General features: G+C 43.7%; 1 protein-coding gene and 1 long non-coding RNA gene across 3 annotated transcripts; one reads left to right on the forward strand and one right to left on the reverse strand.

The window, feature by feature from the left end:
- Positions 1 to 209: 209 nt before the first annotated feature.
- Gjd2 (gap junction protein, delta 2) lies at positions 210 to 4,803 on the reverse strand. 2 transcript variants are annotated; one of them, XM_087653996.1, is made up of 3 exons: positions 4,598 to 4,803; positions 3,624 to 3,788; positions 210 to 2,529 (listed from the first exon to the last, which is right to left on the reverse strand). In XM_087653996.1, the coding sequence occupies exons 2-3, from the start codon at positions 3,692 to 3,694 to the stop codon at positions 1,635 to 1,637; spliced, it is 966 nt and encodes a 321-aa protein (XP_087510122.1). In that variant the 5' UTR covers positions 3,695 to 3,788; positions 4,598 to 4,803; the 3' UTR covers positions 210 to 1,634. The 2 variants fall into 2 exon arrangements, with proteins under 2 accessions (XP_087510122.1, NP_062154.1); NM_019281.2 differs by lacking the exon at positions 4,598 to 4,803 and having other exon boundaries at positions 824 to 2,529; positions 3,624 to 3,809.
- LOC147995635 (uncharacterized) lies at positions 4,022 to 8,715 on the forward strand. The gene is made up of 2 exons (XR_015683716.1): positions 4,022 to 4,457; positions 7,447 to 8,715. It is a non-coding gene; the product is annotated as an uncharacterized LOC147995635 (long non-coding RNA).
- The last annotated feature ends 13,375 nt before the right edge of the window (positions 8,716 to 22,090 follow it).

Here is a 22,090-nt window from a genome sequence, read left to right on the forward strand (position 1 = left end):
ATCACTTAAACATCTCACCATTCACATTGAAACATTTGTAAAAGTTGCCAGCTTCTTCCCGTCTGCCCAAAGCTTTGTTGCTCATCTTCAGATATGCGCCATCTATTGTCCACCTCCCAGGCCAAATGTCTGTCCAGTATAACATTTTTGAACATCCATTTAAACAAATAGAACTCCAATCAAAATAGAAAGATGCAGACTCTTCCCAGTTTACAAAAAAAGGCAAGAACTTTATTTTAAACAAATCCTCAATTGTATAACATACCATATCCATATCTAAATCAAAAAAAACCCATAATAATAAGAATTCAAAGGAAATAGAGGGCTTCCATAAAAACATATTATCTGAATGCTACTCTTGCCTAGTGCTTCAGCTAAATGCACAGTGGGTGGGAAAGGTGGAATATGGCACTTGAATAAGAGCAACAAGAGCATAATTGTCTCAGTCCAAACAACAGGTTTTTGAACCTTTGGTATATGTCTCAAATAAACAAATATCCATAAGCACATCTTAACCAATGATATTTACTTCCAGGTTTGGAGCCAGTGATTGCGTGCATGCGTGTGTATTTCAAAAATAACTGATGATACAGTAGGTTGGGATTGACGTGGGCTGATTAAGGTCTCTGGTGTGAGCACACAGGTAAGTTCAAACCATGGCAAAATGATGTGCAGCTGTGTAGCACAAAAATTAGGTAAGAAATTAGAGTAAGATCTACCAGTTAGAAATTCTGTGGCTTGAGTAGATACCCTCCATTTCAACAACAACAACAAAAACAGAACAAAACAAAAAAACCCACATATTTTTAATTCTATCCACAGTCCATAATCTAGAAGGCAGAAATATCTCAAAGCTCATAAACACATGCTCAACAGTGAAATGACCATCTCACAGAAGTGTTGTTGAGATTCCCTCCCTCCCATCCCCCACCCCTAATAAACAGCACCAGTGCAATTTGAGTTTTAAAAAATTGGAAATATTGAGACATTCCTAAGGTTTTGTTTTGTTTTAATGACTAAGGGCCAGTCATATGGGGCTCTACTGCAAACCTCTGCCCTGGCCAGTCTCCAAAAAGCACCCCATGTAATTCCCTCCAGCTTGCAGATAAACTGTGTTAGGGCTAATGTAAGGCCAGATCAAGGAAAAAGAAAAGCTGGCATGCTATCCTGGGTTTGAGGGAAAGGGGCATGCTGAAGGGGGAAAAATATCCTCCAGGATTTTTTTTTCTGCAGCCCAGGATAAAGGTATGTGCTGAGATGGGTCACAAATTTTATATCAATGAGTGTTTGACTCATGCCATTCACCAGAATACAGAGCTCAGCCGAGCTAATTCTTGCTTGGCAGCTATGCCAGTTCACTATTATCAGGAGCAGGAAGGGCCACGAAAGAAGAAGGCCCAAGGACATCCAACTTAGCCATCTTGTCACTCTACCCGGTGGTCTCAGTAGAACTGATGGTGTGACATGTGATGACAGTTCTACCTCTCCTTTGTGTTGATGACGACCTCTTAATATCTGTATCCTAGACCTTCACAGCGAGCACTACGCAAATGAGGGCAAACCTGTACACCCTCGAGTCATCCTCTGCCTTGGGGCTACTTGCCACCTAGCAGGCCTTCCCCAAACCTGCCCTTTCACACATAGGCGGAGTCACTGGACTGAGTCCTGCCGAAATTGGGAACACTGACTCTTGGCAGGTCTTTGTTACGAATCTCATAGACTGACTTCCTCTTGGCCTGGGCTCCCCGGACAGCCAGTTTGATCTTCCGCCATCCCAGATGGTTAAGTTCAGCCAGATTGAGCACCACACAAATGCCGCTCACAGCAAACATGAACACCAGAAAGACCGTCTTCTCCGTAGGTCTAGACACATAACATTCTACCTCCTTGATGCAGGGGTAGCGGTTGCACTCATACAACCCTGGGACACTGAAGCCATATAGAAAGTACTGGCCCACCAGAAACCCAATCTCCAGAGCATTTCGAAACACCACTTGGATGATGTAGAAGCGGGAAATACCTTCCTGTCTTCGAAGCTTGGACCTTGCTGCTGTGCGCAGCCCAGATGGATGTGGAGCCAGCTCTTTAACCTCTAAGCAATCTGGTTCTGTCTCCTTACTGGTGGTCTCTGTGTTCTGGAGCACCCCATTGACAATGGCATTTTGCAACTTCTTATCTTCTCGCTTGCTCCCACCACTGCCACCACCCCCCGTTCCTCCAGGTCCCCCTATAGACTCAGCAGGGTCTCTGTCCAGGGCTAGGAAGACAGTCGAGTACCGGCGTTCTCTCTGCTTGGCAGATTGATGCACAGAATAGGTGATGAAACAGAGACTGGGGGTGCACACCATTATGATCTGGAAGACCCAGTAACGTATATGGGAGATGGGAAAGGCGCGGTCATAGCAGGCCTGGTTACAGCCGGGCTGCAGGGTGTTGCACACAAACATGGTCTGCTCATCATCGTACACCGTCTCCCCTACAATGGCCACAATGAGTATCCGGAAGATCACCACCACAGTCAACAGGATCCTGAGCAGAGGAAGAGGAGGGGGAGAAAGGTTCTCATAGGCTAAGTCATTGAGAAAGTCCCTGTTCTTTCTGTTTCAGTGCTTACAGGTCCTTGAACAGGGGAGCTGTCCACCCTTGAGTGGTACTGAACCGAGAGCCTGGAAAACAATTTTATCTCTTTGCAGCTTGGTGCTGGTAAGCTTGGAATATTTCATATTACAAGGATCTCACATCTGCACAATTTCATACACTGTTTATGGCCACTTTGTAGTATATATTTCCTTTTGATATATATATATATATATATATATATATATATTCAGCTTTTTGTAAAGAATGTCTAGAGACTCTAAACACACCTTTACTCTGGCAAATGCATGCAGAATCCTTCACAGAGGAATTGTGTTTGAGGATCTCCACCTGGGATGAGTATTAATCTTTGTGTGTGTGTGTCCTAGTCTCAACATGTAGAACTTAATTCTCTATAGAAACGGTTATGAATACAAGATCACATGTCTACAAACAAATAGGTAGCTGCAGGTAGCTATAAATATGAACAAATATCTGTATACATACATATGTATATAAATATGTACATGTAGATATATTCACAAGAAGAAGCCAGCTACGTGTGTGGCTCTCTGACACTAAGTTTTAACAGAGAATATGGTCTAGCTTAATGAATATCTGTTAAAGAATGGTGCATCTGCTGTGATGAGCAAATCCATCTCCCCACTTGCCCTTCTCTGTCCAAATGCAATTCTGCCTTCCTTGTAGATTCTATTTAGGGAACCAGATGGAGATTGGAGCTGACTCCGGAGAGTGGGGGTACCAGGACTGAGTCCACAAGTCCTTTTCTGATGAGGGAAGTGTGAATCCCCTCCCCCCTGTGGTGCTTTATAGAGAAAGTATGGGGGAGCTGGTCAGGAGTAACTGGAGGAGGGGGGCGTCACTGGGCATCGGGTAATCCCTTAATGCAGGCAACACTGGCACTTGGACAGAGGTTGGGGAGGAAGCAGAGGGCTGGCTGGGGGATCTGGGGGTCGTTAGAGACAGGAGAAGGTATTCCCAAGGGCCGCCCGACGGGCCGCTGACGGCTGGCTTGGTGCCCTTACCTCCCAATCATAGTGGAGTGCTGCTGCACCGCGGCTTCCAGCAGCCTCTCCAAGATGGTCCATTCCCCCATCGCTGTGCATCCGGAGGCAGCAGACAAAGACTGGGCAGTACCGGGCACGTTCTTGGTCCTGGCCCCTCCCCGGGCCGCACCTCCTGGCAGGGAGCTAATTGCCCCCAATTAAAGAAGCAAACAAAAATTCTTTAAAAAAAAATCCACGAGGCCCTCCCCCTTTATTGCACTTAAAAGAGGGGAGTAGGGGGAAGCAATCTATGCGCGTCCCAACCAATGGAGCTGCTGGCGCGGTGCGGAAGAGCTGGACAGCACCTCCGTGCCGTCCGGGGGTCAGGTGGACTCCCGCAGTCTCCCGGCGAGGGGCGGGGCTGGGTGGCAGCGTGCAGGTGGCCGAGCTCCTGCCCGCGGGAGACCGGTGTCTGCGTCGCGGTCCCCGCGATCTTGCGGTCTGAGGGAGGGTCCGCGAACCGACCCCGGCGCCTGTCACTGGAGCGGGCACCTGGCGCTCCCGCGCTGCGGCGCGCAGAGCTGGCTGCGGGGCTGGGGAATCCGCGGCCACCGCCTCTAATCCGCCCTTAAGTAGTCTCCGCCTGCGTCACGCCAGGTCGGCGGAGGGGAGCAGAGCGCGGCGTGCCGCTGTCGCCGAGCGTCGGAGCCCGAGGGGCCGCGGCCGCGCGCCGCGGGGGGGAGGAGACGGTCTGGAGTCCCCCGCTGCGCAGGGGATGGGGAGACGGAGGACTGCAGCGCCCCTTGGGGCTTCTGATGCGCCCAGGTAATCTCACCTGGCCGCCAGCCTCCCGCAGGAGGAACAGACACGCTGGTGAGTGAGGAGGGACCCGAGTAGGTGGCTTAGCTTGTCCCCGTCTGTCCCTCACCTTTAGCTTTGGGCCTTCCGAGACACCACTAAAATTTTTCTAGATGGTGGTGCTAGTTGGGGGAAGGGAGTTTTTCAGCCCTTACCGGGAGAGGACAGCCGCCCGCGAGAGTGCTGCAGAGGGTCCCGACTTCGGTGTGTGGATCAGGTGCTGAGGAGAGGAATACCTAATGAGACTCCCTGCTGGCTGACGCCTAAATGCAGGTGTGAAGGTGTTCTGAGCAGGGAGGTCTGGGTACAAAGTATTTACCAACCAAACAGGTGCCTAGCAGCGAACCAGGGGCCGTAATGCGTTCTCGTTTCTCCCAGCACAGATTAGGAGGCCGTGATTTCATTTGCACGTAATTGATGGGGGTAGGGGATGCTAGTCAGGTCAGCACGGTCCAGCCTGGATTTAAGGAGACCCAGACCCAGTATTTATCGAGCAGAATCAGTAGCTCACAATCACACCCCACCCCCACTCTCCTTGTTCAGCTTTTGCTTTCTTCCCTCCCTTAAAGAACAGATTCTAGAACCGGTCTTTAAATTTACATTTTGTTGTCAGTTCCGTCTACAGCACCTACTTAATTGGTCCCAGGAAAAATGAGATGATCGCATTAGGCTGCTAATTAACGTAAGGTCAATTTTAGGAGACAGCAAAGTTGGGAGTGTGTCAATGAGTAAGGTGTTGTCATCCTTTCAAAAATATGACTGTGAACGTGTTGCAAGCTGGTCTTGGGGATATAATGCAGCCTTAATTACCCACAGGGAACAAACACATAAGCTACACCAGGAGGTGCTTTTGATTCTAGAACAACTGAGTCGGTTGGGTATCTCTTGGCCCTGAGGAAGGGCCAGGAGGAAGGGTGCAGAGTAGGGCCCTTTTGCATGCATAATGCTTACAGACAGGACCTGAGCTTGTCTCTGGTGTTGACACTTCTAGCTCAGGTAAGCAGCTCTTCACTTAAGGTAGTAAGAAGACCACTAAAAAAAAAAAAAAAAAAAATGGAGACATGTGTATCATAAAGGCAGTGTCATGGTTACAGTGGGGGTGGCTTCACTCTCTTGGCAGAAAGAAAAAGTACAAGAATGGAGACAGAAAGAGATCTTTCCAGTTGGTTAACAGATGGGATGGTGATTCCCTTATCTCAAGCGTGATGCACACTCCCAGGCTTCCTCTTCACTCCCCTGAGCCCCCATACTGTTCCAGCCATGACAGACATTTTTGGAGTTAAGAGAATCATAGAGAGACAACGGATGGCAATCTGTTTAACTACCTTTAAATGTCCCCTAATAAGTTGTACAACTCAAAATTGCTTTCTGTCCTTAAGGCTTTCCAGAGCTTTATAGACACTGAGTCTAATGCAAATTTCAATCACTGGCCTGTGACTGACTTGCTAATCATCAGTTTATTATTTGAAAATATATTTCAATACAGTGAATGAAAGACACAGCAGTATCACTGGTGTATAAATACTCAAAACTATAATGTAAGACATCTCTGAGCTCGATAGCTTCTTTTTTAAAGCTATGAAAACTTATTCTTACCACCATTTTTGAAGCAACAGTTTTTACTTTATTTATTAAAAATGAAGTTGTCAGTAGCAGCTACAACGCACAGAAAAAGCACAAACAGTTTCTCTGTGAAACTGTATGAAAATGCATTCAGGAAACTAAAATTATGGTCTGTGAGAAACTTCCATGGGACGAAATGTAACCTTAAAATATTCATTAATTTAAATTTTATTACCTTACATTTCAAATTTCTGTATTTCAAAGGTCAAAAGCCTGTTGAGAGAAATGTGCAGAGGTGTAGAAAGGAAATCTAGAGAGGAAATGTTATTCCAAAAGTTGGGGCTACAAAAATCCAGAAAAGTTCCAACTTTTAACTATTTTTATTTTTAGAAATCATTCATGAGTTGTCTAACACATTTGTGTTTCACTTTCTCTTTTGAGTCCAATCTACTCCATTTTCAATGAGTAATTTGCCTTGATTGTGCTGCATTAAATAGAAGAGGTTCTTCGCACAGCTGGGCCTCTCTGACCTTCCTTGGGGCACTATTTCATCCGCCTAGCTTCTGACCGGCTCGATTCTGGCTGATGAAGATACTCATTTAAGTCAACTGCAAAGTTCCTCCCACTAATTCTAATTTAAATCTCATTCTACATCACTAAATAAATGGCACCAGATGAAAATCAAGTTTAGAACTGATAGAATTAAGCTTAGTGTCCAGCAGGCCACCTGTGTACGTTAAGAATACAGACACTGAAGTTCCATGTCAGACTGTTAAATTAAAGTCTGGGCAAGTAGGGTCCAAGTTTTTGAGTAGCAAGCAATCTCTTGTCACTTGAAATTTGGAGAACTTTTTTACATTCCATGTTTGCTAGTGTAGGAACGGATCCTAGAAACCAAGAGATCCCACCCCACTCTTCATAGATCTTTAAACAGGCCTCTATGTGCCTTGTTAAGTGAAACTTTATAGGGACTGTGCATGTTAGAGTGAAGGTGGACCTTTCGCTTCTGGCCTCACTAGAACATAAACCCTTAGGGAAGAGAAGGCATAATTCATCCACCATGCTGCTGCTTTCCATGACATCTTTACCATACGGTGCCAAATGCAGTCAGTCTTTGGGAAGACTGATGTAATCCAAAACAATGAAGATTAGGATCATGGAGAGCATAGGCACCTGGGAATATCTAACTCATAATCATTTCTGGGCTGTTCACCTAGTAAATCCCAGTCTCAGCAAACAGCAATGCGCATTAACCAACTAGGGAAAGCTTTGCCTCCTCTAGAAGGAAAAGCCTCAAGACTAGTGAAGGCTGTGCTTGAACACTCTGACTCAAGAATGGGACGTAGTTTTCCTAACAATGATCTAATTTACTATGTTGGTGCGACTGGATGCACTCTTAACCTTTACATATGCTTAAAACAATCATTTTCTTCAACCACAGGTTCCACACCGAGCCTGTTAACAGCTCGACTTCCAATATTTGGTAAGTGAAACCTCACTGGACCTTCATACTCGTAAGAATCTAGGTTGATCTATTGGCCTCTGCTTTCCTGGGCCATCTGTGCCTGGGATGACAGAAGACATGTGCTCCTCTTGGTACTGTCCACAGTTGTTCACCATTGTGGAAATGAAGCATTTGCTGGAGGACTATGATGAAGACACACAGAACATCGAATTCTTGTGACCTAAGAGAGCTACCTATCTCCGCTCTTCTTTGTGGTGTAATTGTACTTAAAACAGAGGAAAAGGAGATCCACTTTCCATATAGGGATCTTTACCCATTAGGGCTGGTCTGGATTCCTGGGGGTGGGGGTTTGTATAACTCTTGGTCCCTGCTGCTCTCCTCTCCTCTCATTTCCTCTTCCCTGTGATCATGACACTGGCTACACTAAGCCAGGCAGAGCTGCAGCAGCACAGCCTAGGCTGCAGCATCAGCATCAGCATCAGCAAGGTGGCCTTGGAAAGCTGATCGGAGCCCTGGACACATCTCTCCTGGGAAGTGGCAACATCTGCAGTGTCTTGGGATTTCTGTGATGGGGAGGGACTCCATTCCACTTGGGATTGGTCTCCTCGTTAAAATCTTTCACATATCATTCACAAACGGTTATAATTAACTCAGCTTCACTTCCCTCAGTGGCCTACATGCATCTGTTCCCCAATGGAAATATCAAACTGTCTTTTGAAGGGGCAAAACTAACCTGTTTTAGGAGACTTAAAAGAACATAAATGGCAAATGAAATCTATTCTTCGGTACAAGGCGATATCTCCCTTTTTAAATTTTTTTTTTATCTTTGTGCTTCTTCCATATATTTAAATCTCAGCCCAGAGTTCTAGAGAAACACTTGCCTTGAAAGATACATAAAAGTTACTGTCTCAAAGGGGAATAAAGCTGTCCGACCTACTGATCATAAATACTCCTAAATATGACCATAATCATGAACCCAAAATCCAAACTGTGACTTAGCCTCAAGAAACCATTTTTCCAACTGATGTTCAAATCTACCATCTTCCTCCTTCTAATCCTTTGAACAAAAGAGTAGGTACCCCTTTAAAAAAATCACACGCACAAATTCCCCACTCCTCACTCACCTTGTATATAGAAAATATACCTTGCACCGTAATATCTCAGGGATTAACGTAATATGGTATTGTGGCCAGAGCAGATGTGTGAAATCACAGCAAATAAATTAACACTCCATTAAGAATCAAATCAGCCCTGCTGACACATAATCTTTCCCGTTTATGTCAAGTCGTGATTCCCATTCACATTGGGAGCTTCCCAGGGAGGCTCATTAGACCTGCAGAAAGAGATTTCTTTTAAGTCAAAGCTATTCACAAGTTATTCAGCTATAGTGAGGGCAAAAGAGCCTTCCTGGCATCTGGGTACCCGCCTCCCCACGATCTCTTTGTCCCTGTCCACCCAAAGCCCCAGCCATGCAGGATATAGCTAGGCTTCCTGCTGAATTTGCAGACTGTATAAAAGAGATGAGGAAATTACAGAGGAAATATGTGTGGGCAGGGCCTGCCCTTGAGAAATTGTCAAACTGGGAGAATACCTTTTGGTTGTCATCAGCCTCTGCTGCTTTTACACCAGAGTACAGTGCTGAAAGTCAGACCTCAGGGCTGAGTTCTTCCTGCTGGCTTAGCTGAGCTTCCAATATTATAAGGTGGGATCGGAGTGAGTCCCCCGAAGAAAAGTCTCTAAGAGTTGGTACTTATGCTCGAGCCCCTTGAAGACTCTACTCGCTGCCTGCTTCCTAACTTTCTGAAGCTGCCAACATCTGTTTTGTTAGGATCCCTGGGACTCAGGTGTAGTCTAGTTCAGAGGTTGTTTTTGTCAACCAATCTGGCTTCTGGTCTCTCTTAAGCACCCACAACAAAGGCTTCTATAGGAAGCTTCTTGGTTCTGCAGTGGATTGAGACCAGAGAAGGACCACCCTCACTCATCGGGCATTCCGTGTTCAGTGCAATTCAGTAGTTCTCAACCTGTGAGCCATGACCCCTTTGGCAGTTGCATAACAGATATCCTGCATATCAGATATTTACAGCGTGATTCATAACAGCAGGAAATTAGAGTTATGAAGTAGCCATAAGATAATTTTATGGCTGGGGGGTCAATAAGATATGAAGGACTGTGTTTATTAAAGAATCATGGCGTTAAGAAGGTCGGGGCTCTCCTGCTATGCACTCATGTTTCTACCCTGATGGGACTCACCTTGAATTTAGATCCTGTTGACCAATGAAGTCTCCATCACGGTGCTCGCCCACTCCCATCCCTTGCTCTCCCACCACAAAGGAAAGTAATCCGATAAGGGAACACACACCGGGTGTTAATAACTGATAACTACTTAATGTATTATCCCTCTCAGAGGAATTATCCTTATTTAAGTTTCAAAGCCTTCATGCAAAGAAATGAAGTTTTTTTTTAGATAGTTTTTTTTAATACTATTTTTTAGAAGCGAACAACTATTTGGGAGCAAGGGGTATCTAAACCTTTCCAAGTGATATTGCACAAAAAGTACTTGCTTCATTTATTGCTCTATAAAGGGGCCAACTTGTGGAAATACGGGAATCACACACATGCAGTGATTCTTGTATTTACTGCATCTGAAAGTCACCAGGGGGCTTTGAAAGCTCACAGTACCTAAGCTCTAATCAGACTAATAAAAATCAGAATTCCTTCCTAGAAGTGAAATCTGTGCATTTGTATTTTCAAAAGAAAAAATATTTAGCTTATTCTGGCTCCGGTATGCAGTCAAAGTTAAGCCCCACTGTAATAATGAACAGAGTCAGAGTGTAGAGTAGTGGTACTCTTAACAAGCCCAGTGAAGCAGGCTTTCTCCTCACAATGGGAATGGCTGCCGCTGGACACAAAGCCAGAATTTCATTCTGAAAATGTGTTCATGTGGCTCTGTAAGTACTTAATATAATCCACACAGGCTAAGTAGTTAGTTGCTAAACTGAAAACACCCATCTCATTTCATCTCAGTCCACTCCTGGCCATCTGCTCCTCTGAATTTCCATTACAGGGCCATGTGTGTATTAATGAAATGATTGCATCCGATTACATCTTTTATTCAGAGAACAAGAATGGCCCATGAATTCCGTCCTCCAGCATTACTGCTTTTGTGGTGAAGTCACTAATTAAGTTTACTCCGTTTCAGGCAGAGGTGGGATCGCTGTTCACTAAGGTAAGAAAATAAATCGAATATGTTACTGCTGATAATAAAATTATAGTTTTTGCTGCCTAGCAACTAGAGGATAGAAACTTCAATCAAAAATGTAACTTCATTGTTTTTTGTTTGCTTGCTTTGCTCAAGACAGTGCTGTCCTGGCACTCTCTCTAGGCCAGGCTGACCTTGAAATCAGAGATCTGCCTACCTCTGCCTCCCAAGTGCTGGGATTGAAGGCGTGTGCCACCACCACCCATGGTAACTCCATTTAAAACTGTCCAAAATATATGACTGATACCAACTGAGGATTTTATACCAACTTATTACAAGTGGTATAAAAGAGGGCCACCAAGCAGTTGAGCTTGCTCTCTCCTTTCCTACACCTCTCTAGAACAGCGTAGACAGTCAGAGAGCCACATGCCTGGATTATATCACTCTGTAGTTGTATGGTTGAGTAGGCATCAGAATGAAAAAAAAAAGAAAGAAAGAAAGAAACAAGAATGGAAAGGGATTGAATGAATACATATTATTGTCTATTCACTCTATTAACTAATACTTAGTTATTATACTTAAATTATTACTTTATTAACTGATAACCTTTCCTACCTACAATCTTTCAGAAGAGTTTTTAACAGTTTTTTTTATTGATTCTTTGTGAGTTTCACATCATGTACCTACCATAGCCCCACTCATCTAACCTCCACCCTTGTAATCTCCCCCCACCAAAGGGATAAAAAGCAAAAATAAATAAATAAATAAATAAAAAATAAGCCAACGAGAAGAAAGCATGGCAAGCATTTCATCATGGAAGCTGTAGCGTGTCAGTGTGTCCCACACTATACCCTTTGTCAATGCATCTGTACTTGCAAATGCTCATTGAGATGAGTCATTGGTCTAGTCTGAGGCATATTTTAAAAAAAAATCAATAGGCTTTCACGAATATCTAGTATGTGTTTGTAATCATTGATCCAATCACATTCTCCCAAATCACTTATACTTGATCTCTGCACATAGAGATTTCTGACCCTCTCACTTGTTCATTCACTTGTTCAACGAGACTTAGTCATTGCTGCCTGGGTGACAGGAAGACACAGAGGTGAGCAGAGCAGCATGGTCTCTGACCTCATGGAACTTAAAATCTAGTAGGAGAGACATCTGCATTTTAACCAGATGGTAAAGAATCAAAAATAATCTCAAATGTCAAAGTTTACCTCGAAAACTGTGGTTAAGACAAACTGTTCAGTGACCACTCTGAGACATGCAGGTCATGGCGTAGAATGGAGCAGGGAAAGGATGGCCTACTCTATGAGGCAGGGGTGATGAAAGACATTCTGTAGCTGAGATGGGAGTGAGCAGTGAGCAAAACTCGAGGGAAAGGCAGAACAGCATTCCCAGGTGGAGAAACAGCACAGAACAGCCCTAGGTGAGACACAGCCGCACATTTAAAGAACTGACTTTTCTCCATGGCTCATCAAAGCAGGGAGACTCTTGAGACAAAGCTGCGGAAGTAGGTGGGCATTAATTCAAGAAGACCTCAATATGTTGGGTTAAAGATGCTTAACTATCTTTCTTAATAGTCATACGCACCATTTGAAGAAAGGTAAGAAAGGAGTGATACGACCAAGCTTATTCTTTAAGGTTAAAAGATAATTACATGTATATGTACGTAGCCATGTGGGTACGTACTTGTGAATGTACCACCCTCAGAGGTCCGAAGAGGGTGTCAGGTGTCTCGGAGCTGAAGTCTCAGGTGATTGCACAGTATCCCAAATGGGTGTTGGTCTCTTCTATGGCTGTGCAGTACGTGCTCTTAATCCCTGAGCCCATTGGGTTTGTCTGTTCAATTTCAAAGCGATGCTCCATTTGCATTGCAAGAAGATTTGGTTACAAAGGTGTATTTCTTTTCTAGTTTCCGTGATCAAGTAGCTGACAGGAAGCAAGTCCAGGAGAGCGCGTTTACTTCTGCTTACAGTTTGAGAGACTCTATCCTGCTGAAAGAGAAAGACAAAGACAGAATAGCAGGATCCCTAGCTGGATCATCACTTTTCACTACAGTCGGGGAAACAGAATGAATGGAAAGTGATCTTATCTATAAGACACCACCGCCCCATCCCAAATTAGTGACCACTACACCTCCTAAAGGTTCCACAGCTTTCCCAAACAGTACCATTACCTGGCCAAATCTTCAGACATGTGACTGACTGACTATGGGGTGTTTTACTTTCTGACCACAACAGAGTGAGCAAGAATAGAGCCAAGGAAAAGAGAGGGATACTGCTACTGCAGATCCCAGCTGCAGTATCCGAGAATATCCTCACACAGATACCTGTCTTCCTTCAAAGATTATGTTACACCAAAGAAACGTGTTTCTAGATCTAGCACATGATTGCATCTACCAGCAGGTAAATTGTAATACTATTTAATTATGGAGAAAACAGATAGATCCTTGGTACAATGGCCAACAGAAACCACAAGTGGATAAATCTCAGAGGTAATTGTCCATTGTGACGCCGCACCCAAACTTGTTCATTTTTAGCCACGGGAAACAAATGATGCAAGACAGCTCTCTGGCATTTGTTGATTCCAATGAATGGTAAGAATGGCCACTCAGTGAAGGAGTCAAGATTCCTGTGTTCTCTGTCTCCCTCCTTCTACCCTCTCCAATAAAAGTCCAAGTTTGCCTCTATTCAATAGTTCAGCAAAGTCTAGAATGAAGTCTAGGTGGGGGAGTAGGGTTCCGCACAAGAAGAAATATATTGAGACATTAATATTAGGAAATGCCCTGAGTTTTATTTAAAGGATTGATTGATTGATTGATTGATTTATGTAGGGTAACTGTCAAAATAGGACTAAAGCGTTTGACTACCAAGTAGGACTAATACCGCTATTAACCAGCAATCATAAAGAGGATAAAATGAAGCTATGTCCTCAAGAAAACAGACACTTGTTCCAAGCACGGTGCCACATCTCAAGCGTGTTTCTGAGCATCTATTTGGCTTCTGTTTGGGGGTTGTATCCAAAGCCCCTTGTTAGTAGACTAGAAGACTCTCATCAGTCATTTAAAATATCCACCTTGTTTTCTTTTCTTTTCTTTTTTTCCTCTACAGGTTTTATGAGCCAACTTGGTTACTCAAATGTGAAAATGCATTTTTTTTCAGTAAGTCTAAAGTTAAAAAAGATTTTTAAAAACGGCTCGCACCTGCATTGCATAGCGGGCAGCTGTGCGGTCGGGTACAACTTCGCTTTACTTCTATGAGTTCCGAGTTGGGAAGGCTCTTCGTGTCGGCCATTAGCACCCGGGGTCTTCTGGTTATTGGCAAAATCAACCTTCCCTTCAGAGGATGAGTTTGCCACTACTGAGGATACTTATAAATACTTATAAATACACCAGCTCCAGAGAAAACTCACAATCATGAGTCAGCAAGTGCCTAAACTGCTCTTCATAGGAGCAGCCGGAGGCACTGTCACGTGACCTTCCTTCCGGGTGCGGTAAGAGCCACAGACTACACTGTGGCACTTCACATTGTCAAGTGCATAGTCGCTGATGTACTAGGGCGGGGATTCGTGGGGGTTTTCTGGTGAATGAGTAAGTTATGCTGAATAGGTTTCAGTTTCCTTCAGAGTTCATATTTTCTGGGATCGAAAGTGATCAGCAGTAGAGTGCACAGGTCCTTAATTCCAACACTGCACATGTATGTATGAGCACACATATACATAGACATATACACACAATGTTTCTAGGCAAGCATTCAACAACTAAGCTGCACTTCTTTCCCAGAACTATAGTCAATGTGATTTATATATGTATTACACACACACACACACACACACACACACACACACACCATTAGGTAGAGTCTTTAAAACTTAAGAAAATAATAAATAGGGGAAACAACTTACCAGAAGCAGAAGTTTATATATGTCGGTGGGTGGGTGTACTGGACATGACAAAGATTTGGAGAGCTTAGTCTATGTTAAGATAGGGTCGGATGGGTCATTGTTATTGATGCCTATAGTTATAAGCATTCCGGAGAATTTTGCCTTCCAGGATAGCCTGGGTATAGAGTGAGACTCCCATCATAAAACAAGTCCACAGAGATGGCTTGTCGCTTTGTCTCTCTTTCAGAATACTTCATACATCTTGCCAACTATTGATGAAATATACAAGCTCCCACACTCTTACTGAAATGTATACACTACAGGCATTGTTGTAATTTCTCAGTGGAAGACAAGATGCATGCTTAATCCCCAAGCACTATTTAAAGGATCAATATCATATCTAATTCTCCTAAGAATCTTTGAGAAAGAAGGATCGGACGTCACTAAACTTGGCAACAATACCCAAAGATTTATCTACAGCTTAGAACACCGCTGAGATTCATATAGTCACCCCACAGTCATCTAGATGTCAAAGTATTAGCAGGACTAAACTTTTTACTCTATCCCTGTTCTCTTGCTCTCTAGATCCTCTCTTTCCCATTATGTGTTCAGCTCTACACCCTGGATGCTTATCTTTACTGGTGACTTCTCTGAGACTGCACTCAGTTTTGACCCATACGATGTCCTAGCAAGTTTAAAGGATAGAAGGACTGTGAGGTCTCCTCCCTGCTTCGTGATGTTTCCAGTGCATCTTTGTGGCTACAGTTTCATGCCCTTCAAATCTCACAATGTTCTGATAATTCTATTTTTCTCCCCGTGCCTTCCAACTTTTATGTAGTAACATCTTCCTACAGCTCTTACACCTTGGCTGTCTGAGCATCTACATCTTATTTTCTTCTATATGTCTTTCCTTCATTGAAAACTTTTCTTCAGAAATCACAACTGAGTCGTCTGATTCCTGACTGCCCTGCTACCATCCTTTTTTAGTTTATTTTTATGAAAGAGTGACTAAAAATATAACCTATCTCCTCAAACCAAAAGCCTGGAAGTCTATTCCTATTTTTGCACCCATTCATCAAGCCACGATGACCCATTTATCCCTAAAGCACTAAAGTGCCTCTAAAAGCACCCTCTTCTCCACCTCTCTCCTTCCTTCACAAGTTATTCGATCCAGATCCTCCCACAATGCCTCTGTTTATCTCCTAAACTCTCTCTCATGCTACTAATGAAATGTTGCTTCTATGATGAGCTCTGGCTATTGCAGTAAAAATAAAAAATGGCGGAACCGGTTTCCTGTGTACTCTGGCAGTCGCACTCTCACTAGTTCTGGCTCTGGCTGGCATGCCATTGGAACTATCGCTAATTATCTCAGCGGCTTCACACTGCCCCCATCTACTTTCTGACCCGCTGTCCAAGAGCCATTCTAACATGGCACCTGTCAGGCTGCCCCACCCTCACTCACAGCTCTCTTGGCTGGTTTCCATCACACCAGGCATACACACCCCAATTCATGGCAGCCAGGTGCATCTAGCCACCATACACTCTCTTGACCTCAATTAAGTTGCCACATGAAAGAACACATCATACAATATCCTCTGATCCAATTGATAAGATATAATTTGCCCATCTAGACAACACATCCTATACACACTCATCCCTTTAAAATAGTCATAAAAATGGGGGGGGGGGAACTCAGTGGTTAAGAGCACTGACTGCTCTTACAGAGGTCCTGAGTTCAATTCCCAGCAACTACATGGTGCCTCACAACCATCTATAGTGGGATCTGATGCCCTTTTGTGTGGTATCTGATGACAGTGACAGTGTACTCACACACATAAAATAAATCTTTAAAAAAAGTTAAAAAAACAGTCATAACAACCTGTAATATGTGCAGAGAGGAATCTTAACCTCCGTTGCCATGTTCTCTCAGCTGCTTTTTCCTCGCTCCGGCCTCCTCTGCTTCTCTAAAACTTTTCTCCCACCCATCCTTCCCTCTTGTCCAGTGACCTGCTTTGTTCTATCCTGTACCTGCCTTCACCTGCATAATGACATCAACCTACATCTGCCCAGACTATCTGCCATTCTCCAGGGGTTCTTACAAGTCTTATGAGTAGGTTGGCCCACATCCAGGAAGTCCCTTAGAATTTGGTCCATACCTACTTCTCTGTTCTGTTTCCACACTGCCTTCATTCTTACCATACAGACCTTCATAGAACTTCAAAGCCTGATACGCTCTTCCTTCCCACATTTTCATGTGCCGCCTCTGCCAGGAATGTCCATCCCGAAACTTCCTCTGGCGGTCCCTGACTCACTGTCCCTAAACCTCTTTCTAGTCTGTAATTTCAACGGGGTCTATGGCACAAACTGATTCTGTAGATGGGTCTGCTCTACTCTCTCAAGTTTCAGAGCAGGTCCCGTGATGAAGATCTCAGCAGAAACCTTAGCAGAAATAGAGTCGGCATGGTTGAGAGCTAAGTGGTTTTGCATATCCTGAAATCCATCTGTCTTTCTTCATCTCTATCACTCACTACCTGGTCCGGTTCATTTATATTTTCCACGAATAATTCAGTAGCCTCTTTACTGACCTCCCTGCTTCTAGCCTTCCCCTGTCCCATGTACCCTTCACACTGCAATGAGCATGCATTGCAAGTCCCGCCCTTTCTTTCCACATTAATATGGAAACTCTCTAGGATGTGAATTCTCATATAAACCGACTACTGTCCACCTTTTCAGTTTCATTTCTTACCGATCCTTCTCTGCACCCTGGCTGGACTGAGATAACTGCTATCCCCCTAATTCACCATGGTGTTGTGGTCCAGGTCACAGCATCTGGTACGCTCACTGCCTGGAAACTTTCTGACAGCTGCCTCCCCACTTGCCTGCCCCTCTTAGGGCAGTCCTGGAGTACATCTGAGGACTCCCATGCCCCCACCTTTCTCCATCCACTCGTGGGTTGCTCCTGTTGCTCCCCTAGCATATCTCTTCCTCAGCTCCACAGCAGCCCTTCTCACTACCACACGCCAAGCTTCTCAGATGCAGACTGTTTTTATTTATTTCTATTGTTCCAGTTTGCTTCTGCTTTTATATACTTCAGTGTCTAGGACAGTCTGTGAGATGGAATAAATACTCAAATATTTGCTGAGTGATAAGATAGCATGAAGGAGAGCATTAAGACTCTGATGGGAGAGATTATTTTGTCCAGATTTCTCCAAGGCCAGTAAAATCAACCACACACACACACACACAAACACACACACACACACTCACCCTTTGCATTGCCTTTTCCAGTGAGCCTTGCTGACTTCACCCTTTTCTTTATATATGTCTAGTACCCTTTAGGGGGCATCTGTTTTTGAAGACAAAATGATATGTGAATGTGGTAGATTTGAACCTAAATCCTGCCATGCAGTTATTTCTGGAGCTAAATTACTTTGCTTTTTGAGCACCAATTTTCTCCGTTGTTAGAAGGCAACAATACACAGGTGGAGTACATGACATATTGCCTACTACACGGGAGCTGCTCCATAAATGGAAGTCTCTAGTACTTTTCTTTTTTTGCCTCTAGTCAACTTGATGGAATTTAGAATCATCATGAGCATGTCTATGAGGACTTTTATAGATTAGTTTAATTGAGGGGGTAAGACCCATCTTAAATGTGGACAATATCATTGCATGGGCTAGAGTCTCAAACTGGCCTAAAAGAGAGATTGCTAGCTGGGTACCAGCCATCATTACCTTATGACTGCACATGCAATGTGACTAGCACACTCTTGCCTCCATGACTTCTCTAAAATATACCAAAGAAGAGTGACCCAAAATAAATTCCTCCTTACGTCACTTTTAAAAAAAATTATTTATATGTAAGTACACTGTAGCTGTATTCATGCACACCAGAAGAGGGCATCAGATCTCATTACAGATGGTTGTGAGCCACTATGTGGTTACTGGGAATTGAACTCAGGACCTCTGGAAGAGCAGTCAGTGCTCTTAACCACTAAGCCATCTCTCTAGCCCTCCTTAAATCACTTTTGCCAAGTATTTTGTCTCAGCAATGTAGGAAGAAAGGACATCCCTACCCTTTGTGCATCCCAACTTCCCAGTCCCTTCTGGGTTTGGATTTGAAAGTGAAAAATTGTACCGCTACAATCCACAAGGGCATAGAGACATGCTCATGTTAGTTCAGTGAATAAAATTCTTGATTTTACTGATTATCAACCTGGGATTTAGAGAGATTAAGTGACCTGCTTAAATCTTACAGCTGGGAAATGGCTAAGCCCAAAGCCACAACCCAAAACTAATGCTAAAGCGGTGTTTATTTTGTCCAATCGCATGAGGCCACCGATGAATACATATATATCTCATAGCGAGGTCCTTGGGTACATCAGGCAAGCATCCTACAACTGGTCCCCTCCTCTGCCCTCTGTTAACTTTTTCTTTTGAGACAGAATCTCACAGAGTCTGGTTAGCAGGCTGGGCTTGCTAACCAGAGCTTGCTGTGCTACTGGTTCAGCTTCCTGAGAGCTAGGTTTATAGAACTTGTGCTCCAGCCCAGCTGCAAATGTTTCCCTCAAATGCTTTTTTAATCTCTTCTTTGTCTTTCTGTTCTAAAATTTCACAATGACATGCTTCAGTCTGGATCAACAGCTTTATCAATGGAGCTAGAGACAGAGGGCCGTCTCAGTTAAAAGCAAATCTTGCCTCCATTCTGCGGGTTATTTTTGATGGTTTCCTCCTCATCTTCACTGGTCTGTTCTGGTGTTTGCTCCTAGGATTTGTCACGTGAATCCTGACTGATCCGACTTGCTTGTTTTTTTTTGCTCTTTCTTTAGTTCTCTATTTCTTTGCTCTTTTTCCTTGTACGGAAAGTTTTTTGCTTTCTCCTTTTTTCTTAAATGCATGCATGTGCATTTGTGTGGATGTGTGTGTGTGTGTGTGTGTGTGTGTGTGTGTGTGTGTGTGTGTTTGTGTGTGTACACACATGTATATACAAGAAGGCCAAAGGTCACATAGGTACTTTTCTCAATCAGCATCAACCCTATGCTTTAAGACAGGGTCTCGGAGGGAACCCAGGGTTAACTAATTTGGCTACAGTAATTAGATAGTAAGCCCCGGGGAATCCTACTGTCTCTGCAGAAGCACTGGGTTATAGGTGCACCACGCCTGGCCTTCTTACATGGGTGATCTGGATCTGAACTTGGGTCCTCATAGTTGTACAGCAAGCACTCGACCAAAGGAGTCATGCTGCAGCCATGAGAATGATAACTTTCTGTACAGCAAGCACTCGACCAAAGGAGTCATGCTGCAGCCATGAGAATGATAACTTTCCAAGGTTACTTATTTTCTACAGTCTTTTCTGCCTCTATTTTAAGTTTACTTAGAACTCCACATTGAACATTACTCTTCAGATAGCTGTTTGTCAACTCATGTCTAAACATGGATAGAGTACCAGGAAACAGTCGGAAACTCTGCATGCGTGAATGGAAGCTGCTGGCTTTGAACTTTGCTGCAAAGTCATTGTTCTTCAACAGAGGAAAGACAATGGGTGTGGCTAGTCGTTTCTAGAGAGTAGGGAGTAGGCATGGTCCCTGTTGTCTGACAACACACAATGTAGCTTCCTCACAGCAACAATTATCCTGCCTAGCTCACTGGACCACTGAATTAGGAATCCCAGGACAGCACTATTTATCCTTCTCTTGACATGATCAGGTTCTTCAGGCAGGAGCACACCAGTCTCCTACTTGGACCGGGAAAACCTTGCTTCCAACATTCTGTGTGCAATCCTGCCCTTAGCTGCATTTTTATTCTCGTTCACCCTTAGCTCCTGCAGCTATTTCTACAGTTAGCTGTCAGTCACAATCAGCTGTCTGTCTACTTTTCAGCCTCCCTTTCTCTTTGTTCTTAGGTATTTTTGCCTTCTTAAAATGGGTTTGCTATTGAAATGGTTGAGATTTCGGAAGGGGATGGGAATAAATACATGTGTTCTCTCCCCTATTAGTTGGAGTCTCAAGATTCTATTTTTCCCATTGATGCATTCACTGGTGTCCGCTAGTATGGAAACCCTAGACACAATGAATCAAGTGAAAACAGTGCCTGCACGAAATGCCTGCCACCTAAAGTATAGTGTCTATGCTTCGATGAATTTCTTCTGGCCAGTTTGAAGGAGGCTCATGTTACGGGGCGGGTTTTGATATCAGTGGTGAGTTGATACCTTTTCTTCTCTTAAGGAAATCTATTTACTACAGTTACCAGGAAAGACTAATTTGGACTGTATATAGTCTGTATATTTTAGTGTAATAGGGGCAGAAAACAGGTTAAAGCTAAGCCCAGGAGGAAACAAGAACCCAAACACAGTGTTCCAGAAATAAAAGACCAGCCTGGATTAATTGACTCATTGAAGTTCTATGCAAACAGAGACCAGATTTCTTCTGTTGACCAATTACCAGAACCTCTGAGACAGCGGCTTCATCTCAGTGTCACTGCCTGCAGTTTCCTTAGAAATCTGATTTTCACTGTGGTCCCTTGAGAGCTGATAGCTCTGGAGGAAACCTAGGCTGTGCCCTGGACTTCTATCCACGCACTGATGCTCCCAGTGTCACTGCAGTAATAGTTGCATCTGTTATGAAAGCAGAAAGAGGCCACAGCCATCCTTCCCAAGTCCAGTGAGTGCTGGCTGTGACTTCTTCACGATTGCACTTAAGTCTTGCATGAAGGTAGACCATGCACTACAATAAAGGCAGGAAAATTTCTAATGTCAAGTAGAAGACATCATTTAAAGCACACATTTGCATGGAAATTGTGCTATTATGTGCAACCCAGAACAGCTGAAACTTGAGCCCAGAATGGTAGGACTCCTCCATCTTAACTGCTAAGAAAAGGGACCACTTGTATGGTGCCATGGCAACAGCATCATGTCCAATGGTTCTTGAAGAAAAACATGCAGAAACATGATCAGAATGCACAAAGGTTTGCTATTGATTTGATGAAACAATAGCCAAAATAGTTCATTTTATCATATTCTAATATTTTTCATTTAAAAATATACGAAGAATATTCAGCATAAAAGAATTGGGATGTGAAAGTGCAAAAAGAAAACTACAGTCAGCCTCGGAGTTTTTCGTGCCTCTATAGACTCACATATTCATGAAGGAAAGCAAAATAACAAAACAAAAAACAAAAACCAGGGTTGTTTGTGTTTTACAAATAACAAAAAAAAAATCCTATCAGAGATTTTCACTGAAAGGGTTGCACAGAGATACAAAGAAAGGAAGTAAACCCTGAGCAGAATATGAGGGGAAAATATATCCTAGATTTTCTACTGTCCATGTTAATGTGGGTAGAATGGTGATGTAAGAGAAGTGGAACAAACATGGCTGTAAATGCACAAAACTTTAGGTTGGTGGCAAACACTAAGTGCTTATGGACAAACACCAAAAGAATAGAAACCAAGGACTGGAGAGATGGCTGAGCGGTTAAGAGCACTGACTGTTCTTCCTGAAGTCCTGAGTTCAATTCCCAGCAACCACATGGTGACTC

The sequence above is a fragment of the Rattus norvegicus genome, chromosome 3, assembly GCF_021556685.1.
Source record: "Rattus norvegicus strain SHRSP/BbbUtx chromosome 3, alternate assembly SHRSP_T2T, whole genome shotgun sequence".
Taxonomy (NCBI): domain Eukaryota; kingdom Metazoa; phylum Chordata; class Mammalia; order Rodentia; family Muridae; genus Rattus; species Rattus norvegicus.